This window comes from Sturnira hondurensis, unplaced genomic scaffold, assembly GCF_014824575.4.
Source record: "Sturnira hondurensis isolate 20B ecotype Veracruz unplaced genomic scaffold, ASM1482457v3 Scaffold0014384, whole genome shotgun sequence".
NCBI lineage: Eukaryota > Metazoa > Chordata > Mammalia > Chiroptera > Phyllostomidae > Sturnira > Sturnira hondurensis.
In genome coordinates this window covers 38591055-38607234 of record NW_028087015.1, presented here as the reverse complement: position 1 = coordinate 38607234, position 16180 = coordinate 38591055, and the positions used below count along the sequence as shown (strand labels likewise).

The following is a 16180-nucleotide window of genomic DNA, read 5'->3' as shown; positions in this document are numbered from 1 at the left end:
TAAAATAGTATTTTCAAATGGTATTCCTGGGATTTATTTTTAAAAATTTTAAATTTATTTTTAGAAAGAGGGGAGGGGAGAAAGAAAGAGGAGAGAAACATCAATGTGTGAGAGAAACATCAGTTGGTTGCTTCTCACATGTCCCCAACTGGGGACCTGGCCTGTGACCCACGGGTGTGCCCTGGTTGGGAATCAAACCAGTGGCTTCAGTTTGCAGGCTGGCACTCAGTCCACTGAGCCACACCAGTTAGGGTGCATTGCTCTCATTAAAATAAAAGAAAGGCTATAAAGAAGATGTCATTAAATCATTAATTTTTTTCTCTTAATAAAGCTTTCCTGGGTTTAACTTAGATATTTTCCCAAATGTATTACTTTTAGACCATCAGAGGGGTTTTTTTTTGCGTGTGATTATTTTAATAATAAATTGCATTCCAGTATTCTAAACTGTTCTAAGCACAGGAAGGTTGTACCCCCTAAATGATATCATTCTGAGTATTGTGGATACAAAAGTAATAATCTTAAAATGTGGACAATATTTACTACCAAGTAGCATATTCAAGAGGAGGATAAATATGGTATACATACATACCTGTAAACCAATTTGAAAGTTTAAAAATATTTTAATTTCTGGTTATATAATTTCTAAGTCAGGTTAATACTTAAAAGTAAAAATATAACTGCCTGAAATTTTTATTAATCATGTTTCTTTTTTTAAGGTGTGAATAACAGTGATGAGTTATTTGAGAGGTAAATATCTTAAGAATCACAATTTTACTTAAGTTTGGGTATAAATTCTGCATTCTGGAAATTTGGTTGTTCAGAGGTATGTGGACTTCTACACGACACTGTTTTTGCGGATTAAAGGAATATATTTAATTCCCATTGTGAATGGGGTGTTTGAAGAAACCAAGGAGTGTTTAGCACAGAGAATAAGAATCCCGAGACTTCAGTGGCTGTCCCCTCCTCTGCTGCCTGTGTGTTACGTTTCAGCAGGCAGGACCGGTGGAAGCTGTCTCCTGAGCTTTGTGTTGCTTCTTTAGGGGCACACACAAAATCATCGGTTACGACCAGGCTTTTCCAGTGAGGATTCCTGGGGGTAAAGAGTCAAAGGGACAGGAGCTGTGTGTTTATCATCTGTGTGCTCATGTCACATGTTCATGCATGCTTGCTGTGGTAAGTTGCAGTCCTGACTGCGGTTTCTCCGATTGCATTTGTGAACGAAGCGTGTCGGCAGACCCACTGCAGATGTCTGGGCTGGTGGACATCGCGGACATCATTGACGACCTTCTCACCGAGGGTGGCGTTTCCAGGGAGGAGCTGGGCCTGACGGAACAGCAGGCGAGGAGCATCTTCAGGTGATCATGAATAATTTGTTTTTAACCCATTTAAAATGTTTATGGTTCAAGAGTATTCAAAATTGGCTTCATTTTAACGTAATTTTTTAATGAAACAAATTCAAACCTTAGAATAGATTTTTCCCTGCCTGAACACATTTTGAGAAGTGTAAGTAACATTCTCCCCTCCCCCGCAATCAGAACACAGACTCGTTTGCACTTACCCGGCACGCGTGTATCGTGTGAGTGTCCCAGTGCCGTCCCTCTAAGCACTAAACAGATTTAACCCTGTTTCTCCCTAGAAGTAGTTGATGGTTTGGTTCATAGTAGTTTATTCCAAATATTAATCCTTGCAATATGTTTTAAATAGTCTTGCCTTGGAACTGTTAGGTTAAAGTGTTTTTCCTGGCAACCCTTTCTGGGCCCAGGACTGACTCCTGAGAGGGTGGAGGCCGCCGCTCGCCCCGGAGCTCCCTGCAGTGCGTACCCCTCGGGCCTGCCCCGTGTGACGGTCTGCACCGGGAGTGGTGGCTGCCCTTCTGCATCTCCTGGCAGCTCCTCTCACTGCCTCGGGGGACTTGCGTCTGCTATCGGACCCACAGGGCTGGCACCAGAAATGGTGCACAAAAGCCCTGCCCATTTCTACTTATTACTGGAATATCTGCCATATTGTGATCCCATGTCAAGACCTTGTAAACCATAACTTCCTTTTAGATACCTTCGTCACATGAAGAGGGATTTTGTTGTTTTTAAGTTAATGATCAAGCAATTAATATGCCATCAATAATGCATTAAATATAAAAATTGGAGTGAAAATAAAATATGGTTTCTACGCTTGGATGGAGATAGAACTATAAAAAGGTCAACATGAAACCAAATTGTATCCATGTGCTGTGGGGGCTGGAGGGGAGGAGAGTCGAACAAAGATGACAGCTTCACCGGTTGTGGTATTTGAGCTTTACTGCAAAGGACCAGCAGACTTCCACGTGGCTTATAGCAGGAAAAAGGGTATTTTCAGCAGCCAGCATATAGTACGCCAAGGTGTGATGTCAGTGGCGCACGGGGGATGGGGGCAGTTAGATGTGACTGGAGTCCAGGAGTTGGAAGGAAGGAGGGCCTGGCTGGGGGTGCGGACGGCCACTGGGACCAGAGGCACTCGGAGTCACTGCCACTGCAGGCGGCAGAGGTGGCCAGCAAAGGGCTTTAAACCAGAAACAGGAGCCAGTTAGAATCTCAGTCCAGTGAGCTGGCCGGGAAGAGACAGTGCCCAGTGGGCAGCAGCGTGAGTACTGACTGGAGGCCATGAGAACGGTTCTCTACTTGGATGACTGAGCTGATGGCAGTTTCTTAGCCAGACAGCGATGGATGCCGTTTTAGAATGAAGGTGCCAGGAGAGCATCCAGCTGGGATGTTCATTGGGACTTAGTTTTGGGTCCTCCCAGAAGCAGATGCCAAAATGAGCTGTACATGATGAGCAAGAGATTTGTTTAGCGAAACGCCTTTGAGGGGGTGCAGTGGAGAGAGCTGCCGGACTTGAGTGCAGGTGTGGCTCTGACCCGTGTGAAGGGTCCCCAGGACCAGCCCAGGCTGCGGCTCTCTGGGACTCACAGACCTCCACTGGTCACATGCACAGCCAGGACTTATTACAGCTCCAGGAGACAGAGCAGGACCAGCAAAGGGAGCAGGCACATGCTTCCGAGCATCCTTGCAGTGGAGCCACAGAGGACACACTCAGTTCCTCCAGCCACAGACGGTGCCAGCACGTGTGAAGTGCGGTGTGCCAGGGCGGCCTGTGCACACCCAGTGCCCAGAGTGCGTCCCAGGCTGGTCAGTAGGCGCTCTGCCTGGGACACACCGAGTCCGGACTCTCAGGCGGAGAGAGGTATTGAGTGCAAAGCACGTTGTTTGTCTCTGTGGCCCAATTACATTTGGGACAGTGTCCTCTTTGGACTCTGGGTGATGAGTCTGCCCCAGATCCGCATTTCACACCTCCTGTTTTCTCGGCCCACTCTCAGTACTACTTGTTAGTTCTCATCCTCTGAGAGGCATTAATGGACACCGTGCATGTGAGGCGGGGAAACCAGAGGTCAGGAGAGGCATCAGACCACAGTGCAGGTCTGCGCCTCCCTGAGAAGGAGAGAGGCAAAGGCAGGGTGGAGTCAGGAGAATTCGAATCTGGTGCAGTTCCAAGAGTTTCCTGAGTCAGTGATGAAACAGCAGGCCAGAGTGACCCATCAGAGGCACCCTGTGTCTTGCAGGAACAGGCCAGCCACAGCATCCCTGCAGGCTCGATCATTGGCTTGGGCCGGCCCCTAGTGGGAGGCACAGGCAGAACAGGAGGCTGGGTCCAGAGGGCAGCAGGCTCAAAGATATCTCTGTGTTATGAGTTTCGGAAGTGATTGAGCGAGTCCAGAAATAGATTCTAGGTGAAGAAGTCCGAGCAGAATGTTTGCAGACATTATTGTGGAGGGGGTGAGCGCAGAAGAAAGGGCCCAGCTGCAGAAGAGTTTTGAGAGTTAGAAAAAGACCCGGGAAAGAGAGAGCTTAAAGCAGAAAGGCAAGGCCAGATTACCAAATGCTACAGAGTCCAGCAGGATGAAGCGTGCAGAGGCCGCGGGCCACCTTGCTGAGGTCACAGGTCGGAGCGAGTTGAACAGAGGTCCTGGGTGTGTGCTGCCTTTTGAGATACGACACGATCGTCCCAAATAAGCAGTGTTTACAGTCAGGTGACCCCCCTGCCTGTGAACTTTTCCAGAATTCACCATTCTCCAGACAGACGCCCCCGAAGAACTGAGGAGGAGAGAAGAGAGATTCGAGTCTGGATGAGAAGAAAACGGAAGGAAAGAACGGCAGAGTACCTGCGTCAGCTGGCAGAAAAGAGGGGCCAAGAACACGACCCTTTCTGCCCCAGGAGCAACCCAGTGAGTCTGCAGAATCGGGGCCATCAGAGGGTGGGGTGGTCTCGCCCCGGCCAGTACAGGGGAAGGATTACTGTACTTGGATACATTCTTTATTTGCCAGATAGTTTGCTTAAGTTAGGCAAAGGTAGGAAATTACCTTAACAGGCTTTAGCAGGATATCATACAAATCATGTTCTGTTGAACAGTCTTGAGTATTTTCTCTCTCCTTTATGGTCCAGCATTTGAAACGAATGAAGAGGCTGAGTGACTGAGTGACTGAGTGACGATCGGAGTTGTTTCCTTAACATTCACAGAGGGTCAGTGGTGGCTGGACACCTGATTGTGTGTGTGTGGTGAAGGCGTTTGCAAAGTCAACTTTCTATCCATATGTCACTCATAAGAAACTGGAAAAGCACCGTCCGGTCATGCACCGACAGAACAGCGACCCTGCGTGTGTTTCCACTGCCATTTACATGGTCAGCGTCTGTTTCTGAGCTCTGCCAATGGGCAGCACCAGGGCTGGGCTGAAGATGAAACCAGGCAGTGTCTTTAATACTCACGTTACTATGAAACTCCCATTTAGATTACACTTTTTTAAAAAGATTTTATTTATTTTAGAGAGGGGATGGGAGAGAGAAAGAGAGGGAGGGAAACATCGATCAGCTGCCTCTCTCATGTCCCCAACTGGGGACCTGGTCTGCAGCCCTAGCTCTGACTGGGAATTGAACCAGCGACCTTTCGCTTTGCAGAATGACATCCAACCAACTGAGCCACACCAGTGTGGGCTAGATCACACTTTGATTACAACTGATCTTTGACTTCCTAATCTGAAATAAATAAAATCTTCATTGTTTTCAGCACCATTAGAGGAACACATTTTGTAAGTGAATTCTCCAGGTAAGATGGTCATGTTCAAGCACCACATGGTGCAGAAGTAGGTGAACCGTTGTTTAAAGTGTGTGATGTACTTGGCTGTGTCTGGAGAGAGCATGCAGACATCAGGTGAACACTTCATTGATAGCTGTAGGGACAGGGTGGCCAGCTCAGGGCCCCCAAGGTCCAAGATGAGAATCTTAAGGTGCAGGTGTGCCTGTGTGCATTTGCTCCCCACGTGCAGGGATCCGACATCGCCTGCCCTGCCGGCCGAGCTACTGCCGGAGCTGGCTCGGTTGTGTCCAGACTCGGAGCAGACTAATCTGAGGGCAGGGGGACTGCTGGGAGTATAGACTTTGTGATGTGGCCTTCAGGATCACAGGCGTCTTTCTTTGGTTTTAGCTTTTACTCGGCTAAAAGTATGGGTTTAGTGAGGGGTTTGTGTAATTAAAATTTTTATTTGAATTTCTTTCCGAAATCAGTAAGACCTTTAATTTGTTACTTGACTATTTCTATATAGGATCTTGAGAAAGAGAGTTCACTTTTGTGTACACCTTTTAATCTACACAGTTTGGGTGAAAAGACTTAGCCTTGTTACGACTCAGAAGTAACTCAGTGTTCTAAGTAACTCAGTATACGGTTGCTGTTTGCTGGTCTGACTCATGGTGCATAAGTTTTGAAGAGGTTACAAGTCACAGCGAACTCATTGCAGCAAGTTTCTGGTGAACATTTTAAAACATCAAAAGAGTGGCTTTAATGTCGGGCATGTTTCTGCTTTCTCGGCCCAGGTCTTGGTGGTACAAACGAAGTATAGGTGTCTCCGTCCTTAAAATGTTCTTACTGTCCCTTTCAAATGCAGCTGATTAGGGTCTCTCCTTCTCAGAAACACATGAATTCAGCTACTAAAATAGATTTTTGCATTCCATTTATTTAACTGGATTTTATTTAATTACATGATGCTTTAATATTTTCTTGTTTTGTGCTGGAGTGAGAAGCTTCATCAAATATGGTGGTGTCTTACACTATTTCCCGAGTAACAAAATTAGATTTTATCATGTTAAAATTGATTGGTGGAATTTTTACCTTTTCCGTGGATTATAATGGTTCAGTTACCTGTACTGTACAATAAGAACTGGGTATTTCTTGTGCAGTTGTACATGACTTCAAGGGAAATCAGGCGGAGACAAAAGATGAAGCATGAGAAAGACAGGTGAGTCTGGCAGCTGCCCCTGCACGCCCCCTCCAGCCCGCTCACCTGGGGCACAGGTAGTGCCTCAGCGATTCTGGTTTCCACAGCAGCCCCTTTTTTCTCAGTTATGGGAGGTAACTTTAGACTCCATCAGCCTACTTAGGAACATTATTCACTCCATTCAATTTCATGGCTTTCATTTCTGCTACTGCCCTCCCCCTTCCAGTCCAGATGTGCGTGTGGGTTTTGAAACTACCCGAAAGGCTGTAACTGCAGGTGCTGTTAATCATGACACTTCCGGATGGTTTTCAGACAGATGAAATTTAATACTTCATTTGAAGTGCGTTTGAAAAGCACTGTAAAATAAATGCAAGGTGGTCTTCAAATACCGCGTTCCTTCTAGAAGTATGAACTGAAAGGGACTCTTGTTAAATGTTGCTTAATTCTTTCTCTAAAGACTGCTGCTCTCTGACCACTACAACCGTCGGGTCTCACAAGCACGCAGTCTGATGAATGAGCTGCTGTCCGAATCAGCACAACTACCCGCTGCCGCACAGAAGCCGCTGCCCACCGCCCCCAGAGCCGCCCGGGTTTCCAGGCCGCAGCGCCCCCTTTCTCCACGAAGGTAGGTTAAGGTCCGGCCCGTCATCTGCCGAGACGCTGTCAGGCAAGACCCACGTTCACCGAGCCTGCACCTTCCCTGTTCGGAATTATGATGATAAAGTGAAGGAAAAAATGGCCCTAATTGTGAGGTCTTTATAAGTTTATGGAATTACCAAGGAAAAAGACATTGGCCTTAGGTCCCTAATTAAAGAGGTAACAAAGCACTTCAATTCAGCTTACCCAATGCAGTTTTGATGCCCGTTCAATCTTTTTTCTTTTCTGTAGTTTTTCTCACTATTTCCTCTTCTAACTTGCTCCAAACTGCTCTCCACCTGGTTCTGCTCTTGTGGAAACAGTCCCACCAGCTACCACGTCTCCTCTGCCGTCTCTTCCTCCCTGCCCGGGGGCTGCCAACTCAACTCTAGATAACGATTATACAGTTGTTTTTCAGTAAATGGCCTGCAGTGGGCTTGGATATGCGTTCGTTAGGCAAGAATTAAACAGAGAATGCTAAAGAAAAGTATCCCAGTGTAAAGTTTCTTACCAGCACAAAATTGTATTTGTTGGTGATTTATAAGGCAAGCAGTAATGGGCAGTACAGTGTTGTTAAAAATTACTACCTTTGACAAAATTAATGGTTATAATCACGTAATTTAAGAGCCCAGAGGAATGCCAACCAACACAAAGCTAGACGCAGTCAGATCCCTAGTGTGTGTGGAATGTTGGGTGGACTCAAGACCAGATACCTCTGAATATTTTCTAGAATAAACCAGGGTCTTAGATACATAAATAACTACCAAATACATAGAGAATTTGAAATGGATAGAACAAAAATGGTTTCTTTACAAAAAAACAAATGAAGTTTGAGATATGAGGAATAATTTGTTGAGAGTCATCACATACTAAATATATTCCTGGGGTACAGAATAAGTCACTGTATTCATCTGGGGTAGAATTGGAACTTTTTGAAATATTATAGTTTTATCACTGATGTGAGATGCGATGAATATATAATAACAATTTCTACTTCAGGGAGACTCCACGTGGTCACAGTTTTCCAGTAAATCGACCTGGAAAAGTCAGATACTCACGCAGACCCAGTGATGGCCCCACCGGGAGGGCCCTGGAGCAGCCCCGAGGCTCACCCTGGCCACAAGGTAAGACCTAGAGCTTTTTTATCTTGTGTAGTTTGGACCTCTTCCTTCTTGTCTACAAAGTTGCACTTTCATTCATAAAAAACTGTAAATCTTATTACTTCAGTAGAACTCAAGAGATTCACAAAGACTTAGCTATACTGGCATTTCATTCTATTGCTTAGAAATACGAAGACCCTATGACTCTTTTCAAACAAATGGTCATTTTGTAACAGAATTTGAATGGTCAGTAAACAAGATATGCCTTACTTGAGATCTGTTTCTTTTGTGTGTTTGGCTAAAGAACTTGGTTTTTACAAGTCATGTTCTGCGGTGATGTACAGCAAGGGTATATACCAATAATATTGTAATAACTATATATGGTGTCAGGTACATACTAGACTTATTGGGGGGAATCACTTTGTAAATTATATAAATGTCTAATCACTATCTGTATACCTGAACTTAATGTAAAATAATGTCGAATATCAACTATAATTTACCAAAAAAATGTTCTCATAGATTTCAGGCTGAATATGTCACAGAGGAGGAATACTAAGAGGCCCAGATGGAAATAATACCATGTTTTTACCCTTTGAACATCCTTTTCCACATTTAGAGACAGATGTTATTTACTGGTAGCCTTCCTTTGAATTTTGCCAGAGTGGGGTTTTGATCACTGAAACATACTTACTTGTGAAACGATTACACAGTAAAGTGTACCATCACAGCTAACATGGAGTATAAATGTGCAGCTAAAAATGCATAATAGTAACTATAACTAACGTAACGGACACGCCACGGAAGCTCTTAATGACAGCCCTGTTAGGCAGGTACTAGCGTATTCCCATTTTAAAGATGAGAGAATCAGGGCAGAGAAAGTGGAAATAAAATTGCTCAAGATCAGACAGGTAGGGAGTGGCAGAACCAAGACCTCCCACTGCCTGGGCCTAGAGCCCAACGGGACCGCCAGCTCCGGGAGCTGCGCCAGCTCAGGGAACGGCCGTTTCCAAAGATCCCCGTCCTCCCGATGAAACTTCATGGTTTGGTTCCTCTTGGTTTTGATCCACAATTACAATACGAAAATACTGTTCTTTTTAAACTAAAAATTTAAAATAGTAACCATGTTTTTTCTCTTTAAAATTTTGATACCTGATACATATTTCAGAACTCCAAAATATTAAAGATTGGCAAGGATTTCTCACTGTCAGATAGAAAAGTCTCAGGATATGTGGCAGTATGTTTTCTCCTGTCCCGTCCCATGGCAGATCTGTGTTGTCATCGTGCACCTTCCTGGGTTGAGGCCTTGACCCTCCTTTGGGCCCCTCCCTTGCTGGGTTTTGCTTGCTGGTGTTTCTGCTGCTTCTGGTCCCAGGAGCTCTCGGTGACCCCACCCGAGCAGGAGCATCCTGCCCCTGCCCCTGTCTTGGCAGGTGGTCACCCTCCTGCCTCCTCAGCCCTTGTCCTCAAGTAATTCCACCCTGGGCTGTGCTCCCTCCCATTCTGGCCTTGAAATTCTCCCCAGACCTTCAATGCTACTCCTCTCTTCTTGGAAGACATTTCTCATCTTAATTCTTTAGTTCTTCCAACCTTGGCTGTGAACAGTAAGAGACAAATGGCAGGCATGGGACCTAAAATTGTTTCTTGTTTTGGGTTTTTCAGGTCTCTGAACCCTCAGTCACGTAATATGTTCCCCTTAAGTCACCTCGGCAGGCCTTGCCTGGCAGTCACTGTGAGCTTAGGTCCCACGCCTCTCAGCTCATCTCGTACTCACCGGGACTTGAGAACACGCTGGGTGTGGCCTCCACCATTCCCCTGGCTGCCTTCAGAGGCCTTTGGTCCCAGTGTTGTGGGGACGTCCCTGGGCAGTGACACAGATAACCTGGGCCCACACACGGGCAAGTCCAGTCACTACACAGATGGGAAAGTAAGGATTCGTCGAGATTTTTAAATTCACTACAGTTCATCTGTAAGACGAATAGCTTTTCTGAAGACACTTGGGAGTATGACAGTATGCTGCTATCTATCTTGTAAAACAGGATGCCATCTTCTCACTAGTTCCTTCAGTCCTGTTTGCAGACTATTATGCTTTGAGGCCCTTGGTTTGTGCTTAGTTATGTCAAAAGCAACACAAGGCTATAGTGATAAGTAACTGAAAGGCGTCACCAATGGGGGAAAAGGCCTCTAGGCCTCTGTCCTAGTTCAGTTGCTTACTTTGTGTCCTCAGGTGGGTGGTTTAGGTTTTTTTTAAAAAAGATTTTCTCTAGCCAAGATGGAGGCGTAGGTGGAAACACTGTACCTCCTCGCACAACCAAAATTAAGGACAACAAAGATTTAGAAACAAAAACACAACCAGGACAGAAATTGAACTGTGTGGAAGTCCAACAACCATTCAGCCAGACTAGGGAGCACAGGTGGCACAGGGCTGACCACGGTCATACATTTGTGCACAGAAAAAAACGGGCAGTGAGACAGACTGCGCAACCCAGGGCCCCAGCAACAAGAAATGAAGCTAAAAGTGTCAATTGAAAAGGTGCCGGGAAGAGACTCGCAGCCTCATGGGAGAATTCACTGGAGAGACCCACAGGGTCCTAGAACATACACAAGCCCACCCACCTGGGAACCAGCACCAGAAGGGCCCAATTTCCTTATGGGAAGCGACAGAAGGGACTGAAATCCAAGAGAGAGCAGAGCAAGGACCATTGTTCCCTCTCTGACCCTGCCCCCACATACAGCATCTCAACCCAGCAACTGGGTTGCCCCGCCCTGGTGAACAGCTAGGGCTCCGCCCCTCATACGTAACAGGTGCAACCTGATCAAAAAAAAAAAAGAGGCTCAAACAGAAGAACAAATCAAAGCCCCAGAGCCAGTACTTCTAAGGGACCAAGAGATAGCCAACCTATCAGATGCACAGTTCAAAACACTGGTGATCAGGATGCTGACAGAACTGGTTGATTTTGGTTGCAAATTAGATGAAAAAATGAAGGCTACACTAAGTGGAATGAAGCAAAATGCACAAGGAACCAATAGCGATGGAAAGGAAACTGGGACTCAAATCAAGGGAGTGGACCAGAAGGAAGAAAGAACCAACCAAACAGAAAAGAATGAGAAACAAGAATTCAAAAAAATGAGGAGAGGCTTAGGAACCTCCAGGACATCTTTAAACATTCCAACATCCGAATTATAGCGGTACCAGCAGGGGAAGAGAAACAGCAACAAGTGGAAAAGTTAATTGAACAAATAATAAAGGAGAACTTCCCCAGTCTGGCAAAGGAAATAGACTTCCAGGAAGTCCAGAAAGCTCAGAGTCCGAAAGAAGGTGGACCCAAAGAGGAACACACCAAGACACATCATAATTACATTAGCCAAGATGAAAATGAAGGAGAGAATTCTAGAAGCAGCAAGAGATAAGGGGACGGTCACCTACAAAGGAGTGCCCATCAGACTGTCAGCAGATTTCTCAAAATAGACCTCACAGGCAACAAGGGGCTGGAAAGAAGTATTCCAAGTCATGAAAGGCAAGGACCTACAACCAAGATTGCTCTATCCAGCAAAGCTTTCATTTAGAATGGAAGGACAGATAAAGTGCTTTCCAGATAAGGTCAAGTTCAAGGAGTTCACCATCACCAAGCCCTCACTATATGAAATGTTAAAAGGACTTATCTAAGAAAAAGAAGATAAAAAATACGAACAGTGAAGGGACAGGAAACTCAGAGTTATTAACAACCACACCTAAAACAAAAGCAAACTAAAAGGACAGCTAGATCAGGAGTGGAGCCACAGAAATGGAGATCACATGGAAGGTTAGCAACAGGGGAGTGGGAGGAGGAGAAGGGGGGAGAAGGTACAGAGAATAAGTAGCATAGATGGTGGGGAGAAAATAGACAGGGGGGAGGGCAAGAATAGTATGGGAAATGTAGAAGCTAACGAACTTACAATACATGGACATGAACTAAAGAGGGGGAATGGGGCAACTGTAATGGCATAATCAATAAAATATATTTAAAAAGATTTTATTTCTTGCCTGTGAACCAGACAATCGTGGTTCGATTCCCAGTCAGGGCACATTCCTGGGTTGCAGGTCAGTTCCCAGCAGGGGCCAGTTCCCAGCAGGGGATGCATAAGAAGCAACCATACATTGATGTTTCTCTTCCTCTCTTCTTCCCTTCCCCTCTAAAGATAAATATTTTTTAAAAAATTTGATTTCTTTTTAGAGAGAGGAAAAGGGAAGGAGTAAGAAAAGGAGAGAAACAGCAATGTGTGGTCCCTTACGGGGGACCTGGCCTGGCAACCCAGGCATGTGCCCTGACTGGGAATCGAACTGGTGACCCTTTGGTTTAGCAGGGCAGCACTCAACCCACTGAGCCACCCCAGCCAGGACCTTAGGTGTGTTTTATATAACTGCTGAGGACTATAAATAACAATTTGCATAATGTAAACATTAAATGTTGCTATTCTGGAATTTAAGGAAACTTAATGATTTTCTTGATAGGGCATTTCGCTTCGGTGTTTACAACTAGGAGAGCCCTGTGCCCGATTTTTCCAGTGGCCAGTGGTGCTGTCCAAGCCTTCCACTCGCCATTTGGAAAGGGGCCACGGTGGGGCTATCAGGACACCAAGTCTCAAAGCAGAGTTTTCCTTCTTTCATCTGTACTTTCATTTTGCTTTGTTGGTTCAGGTCAAACCTCCCTACCAAAAGGTTTCTGTCCTCAAAAATCTTACAGGCTGAGCTGTGAAAACTCTTGTCTTTGCAGGAGCTGCCACTGTTGCCCAGAAAAAAGCTGGGGGAGCCAGAGTGGCCATGAGAAGGGCCACGCAGTCTCCGGTTGCCTTCCAAAAAGGTAGGAAGTAAAGAGTAAGAAGTTCTTGAATTTGATATTAATACTAAATCTTTTTTTTAAAGATTTATTTTTTTTAGAGACAGGGAAGGGAAGGAGAAAGGGAAACGTGTGTGTGGTTGCCTGTCATGCACCTCCTACTGGGGACCTGGCCCGCAACCCAGGCATGTGCCCTGACTGAGAATCAAACTAGTGGCCCTTTGGTTCACAGGCCCATGCTCAGTCCACTGAGCCACACCAGCCAGGGCTAATAGTAAATCACTCTTAGAAATTTCAAGCATAGATTTCAGAATGAAAAGTGTAGCTTTGTGGTTTGGAGAAGAGGCTGTGGAGTTAGGTTGGAATCCCCGTTCCACCACTTACTCTTTAGCCCGGGGCAGTCCCCGGTCTGTAGTGTAGGCTTCAGTTGTCTCACCTGCAGAGCAGGTGCGGAAGCGTTTGCCTCAGTGCTGAGCATTGCCCTCACTCCAGAAGGTGTTGCGGTAACTCAGTCACAGAACACACAGGTCCGTAAGCTTAGGCCTGACGTTGCTCCATCTGTGGATACTTGCTCAAATTAGCTGTGATCTGATCAACAGGGAGGGAAATTATACCAAAGGATCTGAATTCCTAATGCCTCTCCCAATGCCACCCCTCACCCCATGTTCCTCCTCACAAATTAAAAAGTACTTTGACATTTCTTCTCCTGTTAGCTCCCTGTAACAACCCTGGTAAATAGTAAGAACCAGGGCCTGACACACTCTGGTGAAGTTAAAGGGACTGAATATAGGTAAAGCACTTAGCCCACAGGAAATGCCAAAATGTCTGCTATTGTGACTGTTTTGGTCGGTGAGGGTTCTTATTTAGTGGATGTATCCTTACCTTTAAGTCTATGAGGTTAGGAAAGCTGTAAAAGGCCAAACTTCACACTGTTACCTCTTCTTGGAGCCACACGACTGCTTGTCCGGACCTGCGCTTACTTTTCACCAGACCCCGTGTCCTGGGTGTCTCTACAGATCGCTGTGGTGAGGGGCAACCGTGCTGTGGCACAGGCTCTGGGCGTCAAGTGTGCCAGTGGGGCATGCTCCACGAGGGCCGTGGCCAGAGGAGCGCTGTGGTCTGCTAAGCTGCCTCTGGGCGCGGGTGGGGAAAGTTTCCTTTCTATGAACAGGGACATTCCAGAAGAAAGAAGAGGGACACACTGTTTCGTCACCGCACTTACCCTGATACCTGTGCCGGGGTAGATGCAAGCATGAAACCTGAGAATAAGATGCCTAAAACAACGGCCTAAAACAACGGACTAGGAAGCTTCCCCAAGACAGCCCACCGGGGGCAAGCCGGGCCCAGCTGCTCATACCACCCTGCTCATACCACCCTGCTTTGAAGCCGGAACTTCCCCCCAGTTCTGCATTGTGGCCCCTCCTCCCTGTACCCTCTTGTTCTAGAGGTTACCGTTAACTTTTAGAATCAAAAGATGTGGCCAGAATTTAATTTCCTTCTCTCTCACTGACAGAACAAAAACTGGTAGAACTCTCTAGCAAACTACATCCAGACCTTATGATTCAAAATTAGGCAAAATGTGACTGCCATGGATTTGACGGTAAAGTCACAATGAAGAACAAACTTGTAAATAGGACAGTCCTGATGTCGGCCTTGTTCTCTTCCCTCGAAAGGCTCTGCGGCTCTGCGTCGTGGTCTACATCACGCAAAAAGGCCCGGGAGTGCGTGGCCTGCCCCTTCAACCAAGCAGGTGTGCGTGGAGGACTGCAGAGAGGAGACTGCGGGGAGTCCCTGGCTGGTGCCCTCAGGTGTCCGTAAGATTCTTCACGGAGGTCACAGTTCCCTTCTACAGGTAAGCCTGTTCCAGACTCAGTTTGCCCAGCGATTCCTCTGTGTTCTCCCGGGGCTTTGGGGAGGGGATGTGGGGGTTGTTTGTTCAATTTTTGTTTTTCTATGGGAGACAGAGATACAAAAAGATTGTTAGGTCAGTTTGAAGTAGAGATTCAAAGCAACCACTACTCAGCATTTATCTTTCCGAATTTTCTGTGACTTTGTATTTTATCTAAAAACCACCACAGTGTAAGAACACATACTTGCACTGCAGATGTAAAGACCCATTCTGTCCTCTTCAGATCTGGTGCCACCGTCAGGTGACATTCAGCTCGTGCCGACCCAGACATGCTGGGCAGCCGCAGCCCTGCCTCCCTTCCCACTGCCTTCACTGTTCGGTGGATGAGCACCAAACCTTTGGTTCCTATTCCGTTGATTTTTTTCTCAGGCTAGAACTGCCCTTCACCATCCTTCTCCATTGACAGGACTCGACACTGGCGGAAGAAGAGCCAGAGCCGCGGGCAGGGGTGAGCGGCCTGGACAGCGTGTCCGAGAGCACGGGCAGCATCCTCAGCCGGCTGGACTGGAACGCTGTCGAAGACATGGTCGCCAGTGTGGAGGACAAGAGCCTCTCTGTGCACTGGGCCCTGGCTCTGTGAGGCCTAAGTAGCTCCCCGTTGCCGGGTCAGCACCTCAGTGACATCGTTCTGAAATATGTGAGGTTCATTTAGCAGCTGGAGCCATATTATTACCTGAATAAGCCATTTCAAAAGGGAAAATAAACATTTCTCAATAATTTAGCCTTCATGGGAAAGGGTTCTTTAGGTGTATATGTTTTTGTATATGATTATCTTTAGGCATAAGTTTTTAAATGATAAAAAATAAAATGTACCTTTCAAGTCAAGTTTATATAAAATTTAAGCTCATTTCAGTAAAAATCTTCTATCCTGCCACCTCCTTTACTTCCCCGAATTCGAGGAAAAAGAAAGAAGAAAATCGGTCTTACCTGAGACACTTAGTAATGAACTCCATTCTCAAACATATTCTAAAATTCACCTGTGCAGGGCTTGACCTAGGAGAGAAAAGGAACCAACAGCCTTCCACCAATCCTGACCATGTAAAGGGAACTTCCATGTAGGCCAGATCAGTCCTCTGCCTGAAAAGCTGTAGAGGAAAAACAGGGTTGGATGCTTTGGGTGGCAAAGGAAGGGAATACCACTCCTGACTCCAGAAAGATCAATGGCAACTTCGCAAAAACCGTGCAGCCAGAGGACTTCTGGTCATGATGGCAGAGTAGGTACATACTGTGCTCACCTCCTCCCATAAACATATCAAAATTACCACTAAATTATTAAACAGCCATCACTGAGAACCACTTAAGACTAGCTGACAAGAGGCCTATAAGGACATAAAGTAGCAGCCACACTGAGGCAGGGAGGAGGGGGGAGAGATCTTGGCTCCAGAGGTCCCCCTGAGGGGCAAGGGAATCCAGTCCCACACT

The 16180-nt window shown here is 46.1% G+C and overlaps 1 protein-coding gene across 3 annotated transcripts in view; it reads left to right on the top strand.

Moving 5' to 3' along the window:
- Positions 1–15475, top strand: part of CPLANE1 (ciliogenesis and planar polarity effector complex subunit 1) — a 93896-nt gene extending 78421 nt beyond the window's left edge. For all 3 annotated transcript variants that reach the window (XM_037063197.1, XM_037063196.1, XM_037063195.1), the window contains 9 exons: positions 717–747; positions 1224–1355; positions 4090–4255; positions 6259–6317; positions 6754–6921; positions 7932–8056; positions 12787–12873; positions 14523–14701; positions 15165–15475. In XM_037063197.1, the coding sequence (XP_036919092.1) occupies positions 717–747; positions 1224–1355; positions 4090–4255; positions 6259–6317; positions 6754–6921; positions 7932–8056; positions 12787–12873; positions 14523–14701; positions 15165–15338 (1121 nt within the window). In that variant the 3' untranslated portion in view covers positions 15339–15475. The remainder of the gene's footprint in view (positions 1–716; positions 748–1223; positions 1356–4089; positions 4256–6258; positions 6318–6753; positions 6922–7931; positions 8057–12786; positions 12874–14522; positions 14702–15164) is intronic.
- The last annotated feature ends 705 nt before the right edge of the window (positions 15476–16180 follow it).